Source organism: Helianthus annuus, chromosome 9, assembly GCF_002127325.2.
Source record: "Helianthus annuus cultivar XRQ/B chromosome 9, HanXRQr2.0-SUNRISE, whole genome shotgun sequence".
Lineage (NCBI taxonomy): Eukaryota > Viridiplantae > Streptophyta > Magnoliopsida > Asterales > Asteraceae > Helianthus > Helianthus annuus.
Genome location: NC_035441.2, coordinates 48774220 through 48782682, shown reverse-complemented (window position 1 = coordinate 48782682; position 8463 = coordinate 48774220). Strand labels below are relative to the sequence as shown.

At 35.4% G+C, this 8463-nt stretch overlaps 1 protein-coding gene across 1 annotated transcript; it reads right to left on the bottom strand.

Annotated features, from left to right (window-relative positions):
• Positions 1–4630: 4630 nt before the first annotated feature.
• LOC110877571 (protein CHLOROPLAST IMPORT APPARATUS 2) lies at positions 4631–8259 on the bottom strand. The gene is made up of 3 exons (XM_022125728.2): positions 6354–8259; positions 5575–5730; positions 4631–4957 (listed from the first exon to the last, which is right to left on the bottom strand). The coding sequence occupies exons 1-3, from the start codon at positions 7512–7514 to the stop codon at positions 4910–4912; spliced, it is 1365 nt and encodes a 454-aa protein (XP_021981420.1). The 5' UTR covers positions 7515–8259; the 3' UTR covers positions 4631–4909.
• Between the last annotated feature and the right edge of the window lie 204 nt (positions 8260–8463).

Genomic DNA, 8463 nt, shown 5'->3' with positions numbered 1-8463 from the left:
TGTTTTGATTCGTGTCAGTCTCGAGTTACAAAGAAACAAAAGGTTCGGTTTTGTTTCGGGTTCAGTTGGATTACACCTTCGATGCGGGTCAACCCGGTCACCCGGTTGACTCGGTCAACACCCGAGTCAACTCGGGTCAACAGACGGTCAACTGTTAGTCAATAGGTCAACAGCTGGTCAACGCCAGTCAAACATCATCTCGGGTTCGGATTCAATTCAAAACGGGTCAGAAAGTCAACAAAAGTCAACTCTGGTCAACCAGTCAACTGTCGGGTCAACTGGTCAAGTGCAAGACGCGGTAAAGTTAATGACGCGAAAATTAGTTTGGATTGATAGTTTATATATTTTCTAGTCTACGCGAAACCGAGCTTGACCGATACCGTTAGTGACTAATTACGTTCTATTTTTGTCGTATTTGATAAAATTTTAGCATATATTGGTTGAATTGATTGAATATTGTTGAGTTTTGACAAAATACGACGACTTTTATTGCCGGGTTATTCCAAAAACAGAGGAAACTCTGCTCGATTTTCGTTAAAAACTTGGTTTACGAAATGTATATTGTTATAGAAACGACACTTGTTGAAAAATCCGAGTTTTTATTATAAAATACATATATGGATATACTTATTTCGGTGACTTATTATTTAACGGAAGTCGAGTTTTATTATAAAGATATCTTTAATTTGGCGGCGATTTACAAATCACGTTGAAACTAGAACACTTTTATAGAATAACTATAATTAGCTATTATACTTATCCCGACTAACGAAAACTATATATATTTATTTCAAACGTTTAAAACTCGAAAACCTTTTTACGAGATAAATATTATTCGTAATAATTTTCAAATAACAAAGACGCGGAATTTCCTTCCTAAAACAAGTATAATTAGTTATGTTTATTTCGAACATCGATAATCCGAGCGTCTTTATAAAATAAGTATAATAGTTTATATTTATTTCAAATACCGTGAATTCGAATATTTATTTCACACGTCAAATTTTCGAATATATATATATATATATATGTATGTATGTATGTATATATATATCTGTATATTTACTTATTACCATCCTACGAAAACTACAACGGTATTTTACCGTATCACATACGACATTTCGAATACGTACCATTTCATCTACGTTTTTATTCGCGATGACTAACACGACTTCGTAAATATTTGTATTTATTCATGTAAATATATATATGTATATATATATTCTAAATTACTCGGAAAACTAAGTTGTTTCCGAGACTTAGCGTTATCCCGATCCGAAGTGGATCAATTAACAATAGTTTGTTTATTACAAACCAGAATAATCACACCTTTATAGAATCGTTTAGTTAACGATTCGGTAGAGCTCGGACACGTAGTTTAGCTACGTTTAATTAGAAACTTATCATTATTCCTTGATTAGGAATGCTTTAGTTGCACGCTAGCGAGCTCACGTTCTTGGAATGACATCACAGAATCACGTTAAGCTAGCTTTGCACAGGAATGTCAAGGTGAGTTCATAACCCCCACTTTTTACTGTTTTACATTTTTATAAATGTTTTCGGGGGTGGAAAGACATGCAAGTTTTGCAAAAATAAACAACTTTTCGTTGAACGAAAACTCATATTTCTAAACCATATTGCGAATGGATTTCAAGGAACTCAAATGGTTTACGAACGGTTTATACTAAACATACCGGTTTTACAAAAACAAACGCGTATTTTCACAAACGTGCATGATTTTCATGACTAGTGACATGAATGTCCTAGTTACTACAACGGGACTGGGTTGTTCTGCGTACGACCAACGAGACAACCCAATGGGTTTATGTCCCCCTTTTTCTTTTGAAATACATATTAACTAGGGTATGATTAAGCTATGGAATGAACTCTTGGATCACGTGCGAATAGGCGCTAACTTAGGCACCATTAATCCTTTTAAGGACCACGGAACAGGGGGTAGATCTATCGGGTACGGGCGAGCCCCACTCACGGTCCTTGTGCGGCCACTTAGAGTGCTTTTGTGTCCCTGTCGAAGTGAATCGACACTTAAATCGTCTACCGGGTTGAGTGCTTCCTATGTCGGCACACATATTAATGTCTTAGCTACACATTAATGATCAACATGTTCATAGACGCATTACATACCTACTTATAAACTGAACTTTCAAATGTTTTTAAGATTCATTTGATGTAAACTCACAAATACATGGATTTACAAACTTTGGTAAAGTTTTTCAAATTATACCTAAGTAAGAGGACGCGCTGATCCTGCTTACAAAGGTGCGTTTGGGCTCGGCCCATTCTCTCTCGTGCAATGCACAAAGACTATTGTGGGCTAGACTCACAGTTTTTCATATATCATGCCAAGAAAATAATTTTACTGTATTTTCTCAACAACTTTGAAACCGGTTATCAAAAAGATTTATTTTAAATCTTTTCAAAACAAACTATGAACTCGCTCAACTTTATGTTGACTTTTTCGCATGTTCTTTCTCAGGTTGCATTGTCAAAACTATGGAACGGTTGGAATAGGAGAACCCATGGGAATTCGTGTACTTAGCGACGTTCATTTTCTAGAAGTCTTAGCTTATTTGCTTCCGCTGTGCAATGAAGATACCGGTCCAGTCACGCCATGCTCTGATATTTCGGGGTGTGACACATAAGTCATAACATATTATTTTTATGGTGAAGAAGCCCCATTTATTATTAGGAATAAAAGGTTGTCGTTTAGATTTGGAAAGTTCACACGGGGAACAAAGACCTGGTTTAGGTAAAACTGGAGTAAATTATAAACAGCCATTATTTTTTAACATAGAAATTAACGACATCAAAATTAACATGCACATGTCGAGAATGCCATAACTTAAATGAAGCTTTCTGACATAAGGGCGTGGTGAGAAAAGCTTCATGGGTGTTGCCACTAACATAGAGTCGTCTTCAATGCAACCCCTAGCTAGAGTTGGCGTTCAATAGTCCAATAGTCCTGAATATAAAAATAAGGATGAGAAAACACAACATCAACAGGATTATCTTCAGTAAATTTTCCAATAGAGAAGGGATTTTTGTTGAGATTTGTTAACCAAAACATTATTAAGATTAAGATAACCTAGAAATTTTATGTGACCGATATGAGTTATAGGTAAAGACTGGTTGTTATCGAAATAAACTTTTTGATCACATTGGGTCGGGGTCGAATTCTGAAGAGTAGTATTTGTGGGTAGCATATGAGTAGAGGCACCCTGTCAGATGTCTAGTCGGGAATGGTAGAGTTATGTAGCATTAAGCATGAAACGCCTGAGCCAACTGATCGGCAGACGGAGTAGCCGACACAGCAAAGGAAGCGAGTTGATAACACTGACTTGCATAGTGTCTTAATTTGCAGCATAGTTGGCAAGTTCGTGATCGATTATTGCGTGCCATATTTCTGTTGGAACATGAAAATTTTTGGATTGAGACCGATTAGGCCTGTAGAGTTCTATTCAATCGGAATGTTGGGCCATGAGCATTGGGCCGGTAGATTGCCCCTAGGTCGTAAAAGCAACATTGGGCACAAAACTAGTGCACTGTAAATTTTTCACAAACAATTCATGGCTCTCTATGCTGGCTAGAAGATCCACAAAAGTAGGAATAGGATGGACCGAGCGAATAGTTGTGGAGAAACTTTCAAAGGCGATTCCTAGCCCACACAAAAACCAGTGAAGTTGATCCATAAAGTCCATGGGGTGCCGAATAGCAGTGAATTGGTCACAAATGGCTTTGAAGGAATGATCGAATTCAGCAACCGATTTGTCTCCCTTTTTAGAGCAAGGAGGTTGTCACGTAAATTTTGGACTCGTTCAACCTAGGTGTAACAAAAATCTGCTTCAAGTGCAACCCATATCTCACGAGCTGATAGTATATGAACCGTGACTGATATGGCTTCTTCAGTCAAGGAAGCAGTGGGAAGAATGATGGCTTGTTGTTCATCTTTAAGCAAAGTGAGGTAATCCATGTTGTTGACCTCCTTGTCATTGGTGATGATTAAAGCTGGAGGTGTGGATCGAGTGCCATCCACATAAGAGAGGAGTTGTTGGTAAGAGAAAAGAGGGAGCATTTGGGTTCTCCAATAGATGTAGTTGGAGGAAGAAAGCTTAATAACGATCATGGGTGCCAAACCAGACATTGGGAGATTTGTGGTGGTAGAAGAACAAGCCACGAGGGTAGATCGTATGGGAAGAGAGAAAGGAACATGATCGGTTGGAAGAAAAAGAAGGATTAGGGAAGAAGTATCGGTTGGGCAGAAGAAAGGATTAGGAAACTCAACCACAAAGGATATTGTTGATGCCATGAATAGGTTTCAATGTTCATTGAATAAACTAAGATACAAGATACAACAATAAAGATATAAATACAACCACAGATTATCTCATAAATACAAAGTTATATTATCTGATATATACAACACAAACCTAAGCACGTCCCTTATTTTTGTACCCCCATTGGGGAATTTATGCGGAAGTCAAGTATGCACCTTTTGTAGCTATTTCTTTTCAATTATTAGTCCCTGTTTTGGTTCAACATATATCAGTCATTTTAACATCTTACATAGAAAATGCATTATAAACATAAGTTATAGACTAAATGGTGAATATTAATGCACCATAATTGTTGATATTTTTTATTTGTATTCTATAAATATTGAAAAAAAGAACAAAATTTATAACTGAATTACAAATAACAAAATTGTTGAATTTTCCCTCTTTAATTACTCTCTCCTTTCTATCTCTCTCTTCATAACTAGTCTCACTTCTCTTCAACAACACTACATAATTGCTGAACAAAAACAAAGAAATATAAGGTCTAAAATGAGAAAAAAATATATCAAACAAAAAGGACCCAAAAAGAGATCAAGACACAAGATGAAGGGTTGTTATGTATCCTCACTAGTGGGAGAATTTGGCCTTCTAACAAACCGGCCCTGCAAAAATCACAAAACCAACACATTTTTAAATTTGACAATATATTTTAACATTTTGCTAAAAACGATTTCAATAGTATACTTGATTATTTTTATTTTAAACTTTCTATTTTGTATTTTATTTCATATGAAAAAATTTCCTTAAATAAATATTAACATACTCAATAAATTATAACTCAATCATGATTTTAGAGCACTTTGCTGTTGCTTATTGTGTTGTGGACCCAAAACAATTACTAGCATGACAATAACATATAATAAATAGAATTAAGAGAAATCTTATTGTAAATATAGGGTTAGCTCACTTGGTAGAGTCTCTTGCTTTTTAGTGGAAGGCTTTGGATTAAATCTCAAGCAAAGAGTGAATTATGATTTGTTTGGTTTAATTTAGGAGTATATAAGCGTTGCTATTTAAAAGAAAAACAGAAATCTTATTATTTTTTAAATATATTCATCTACATACTAAAAATAACATCAGCTGTTTATTTGTAATATTAATCTATAAATATATATTTCAAAACAAAACTTTGGAATTATTGTATATTTTACTAAAATAACACAAAATTGAAAGTATTGTAGTTTTTTATTAAATTTCAAAAGAAAAAGTATATGTGTACCTTAGATCTGAGCCGTCTATCAGCATTTATCTTTCTGACTTGGTATCTTATCTTTTTAGAAAATAGACGTGTGTTTTTTCTCTCCTTATAACGGACCACACCAGCTTCTTTTAATCCATCATTTTCTGAGAATAAGTCTATTCGAGCCAATTTGCCCTGTCGATATAAACAACACAATTATATAAATTTAATATGGATGCTTAAAACACTAGAGGAAAGAGAAAGGAACAATGTATGATATAAAAATAGGGAGAAGTTTGAAAAAAAAAAAAAACAACATATTTAGAAAACGTTAAAGGGTTTCCATTGTTTTCTTGGTTAACACCAACTTATACCTAACCAATCATATGTAAAGTTTGGTTTGATTAGCTCAATCATGTTTCATGATGCCAAACATGTTTTCAAAAAAAAAAAAATATATATATATACTAACATATTTTAGTATCAAACAGAATATAAAGATTCGAAATACTAGAATTATAAAGAAGCAGGTTAGGTAAGAGAAACAAAATATATAAATATATTTTTAACCCTTTATAAATAATCAAATTAAAGTATAAAACCGTAAAATTACTCTTACATGATGTTGACAAAACATAATGCAAGAGATAAAAGATGTGTGTATACGATATATGTATCATAGTTAAAGTAGTATATAGCTTTTCTAACTATATTTCCTAATTTGATTTTTTTTAACGGTTAAGAAAATCAATTCCAAGCACTCTCAGGACACCCACTGGACCAAACGGAATATTATAAGATTAAATAGAAAGACTTACATGGATATCACCTCCGGGAGACTCCAACCCGGAAACTTCCTCCGGCAACGGTGACCCTTTATCCGACCAAGCATTCAAAATGTCGTCGTAATTCAGTTTCAACAACAATCTACACCTAACATCGGAATTTCCATGTTCCAATTCCGGTTCCGACCTCTTCATCAACTCCTCCACTCTCTTCTTCTTCTTTTCCACCGGAATTTTCTTCACCGTCACTGGCGCCACCGGCGGCGATATGTTCACCACATTCACCGTCGGAAAACTCCACCAATTCCCACCATCACCATTCTTCAATGCCCTTATTCCATTCCTCATTCCCATTCCAAAGTTAAACTCCAAATTCCCACCAAATCCCAATCCCATTGGATACCCATAACAAGTTTTTGAATTTAAAGAATAATTATTGTTTGTGTCATGTTTTTCACTTGTTGGGTGTGATATTCCCATGATACTATCAATCCCATGTTCCATTTCCTCATCAAGCATCGACTCGGTGTCAAAATCGTCTTCAAACCCATCTAAGAGTTCCACCGAATTCGAATTAGAATCGCCAAGAAACCCAGTGCACGAGGCTCCTGCATGCGTGGGGTCCAGGACAGTGTCAGGCCAGCTTGTGCCTGATGTACGCATCCTTACACTGCATTTCTGCAAGAGGTTGTTTCCATGACTCGAATGTGTGACCCCTACGCGATTTGGGAAATCAACTTCCCCGGGACTATGGCAAAAATTTGCCACTTTCGAGTCGAAAACTGAATTGGGGTTTTCCATAATCGACCGATGAAGATGAAAACCGGAGTTTTGGGTCATCGGAAACGGTAAAAGCAACTCCGGGGGGTCATGAAATGAATTGCCATTTTGTGTGGTGATTTTTGAAAGATTATGGTTCTTGTTTGTGACATTTTTGGTTGAAAAAACTTTGGGGCAGGCTATGGAAAGAAGACTAGCTGCTTCATTGAAAGATTGGTTGGGTCTTTTTCGCGGTGTGCGGGGTTTTCGATTCGAGATTGCTAAAGGGGAGTTGATTGATTCAGAAAGGGTTGAAGATGGAGAAGATGAATGAGATGTTCTACTAGAAGTTGTTGTTGTTGTTGATGGGCATATGATATTTTCAAAATCAAACCCATAAGCTCTTCCTGCACCACCACTTAACATAGATGACATTTTTGAGACTTCGAGAAACTAATATAACCCCAACTTCTTGAAATATGACTGAAAGAATCCAAAAAGATTGGAACTTTTGTTCAAGATTATGTTTTTGGAACTCATGTCAAAGAAATATGGAAAACCCAACTCACAAAATTAAAGAAAATGTTAAAAATGAGTGTGAGAAGCCTTATTGGATGGAAAATGAAGAATGGTTCAGAATAAGAAAAGCCCTAAACCCTAAAAGGTGTATACTTTTGTGTGAACAAAATTTATGTTATTAAAATAAGAAGAGGGTTAAAATAATTAATGAAACAGGATAAGAAGATCCAAGAAACCCTTTTTAAGACCAACAAAATTCATCAAAAAATCAACCTTGAATTTATAAACGGCAAAGAGAATTTTAGCAATTTAATAAGTGGAAGTGTGTGTGTATAGTGAGAGAGAGTTTGTGTATTGTACTTTGAAGGGCTAAAGGCACAAATCCCAAGATTTCAACTTATCATGAGTTGGGTTTACAAGAAAAAATCCAATTGTTGAGATGAAAAAAGAACAAAAAACAGCACACACAGACAGATAGCTAGAGAGAGAGAGTATGGAGTCACGAGGGGTGAAGAAAAGATAAAAAGGGAAGAAGACAATATGTTGTTTAGTCCTCCTGTAAAGATGCCAAATGACCCACCTCTCTTTTTCTGTTGTAAGTTGCAAAAAAATCTATGCAACTCTTCTACAGATAGACTTTGAGTTTTAAAGTTCAGTTACCTCTAGCAGTCTAGTACAGGTTGCAGAGATGGGCTATTTAACCGTGATCTAATCAGATCTATAGCAGATATTATTGATTTGTTAGTGGGTTATAATTTAGGTTGAACTTGTATTTTGTTTGTGTGCTTTGCCCCACGGATCTTCAGTGACCATTGATAATAAATTCTTTATCCATAAATTATTTGGGTAAACCACTCCTTATAAT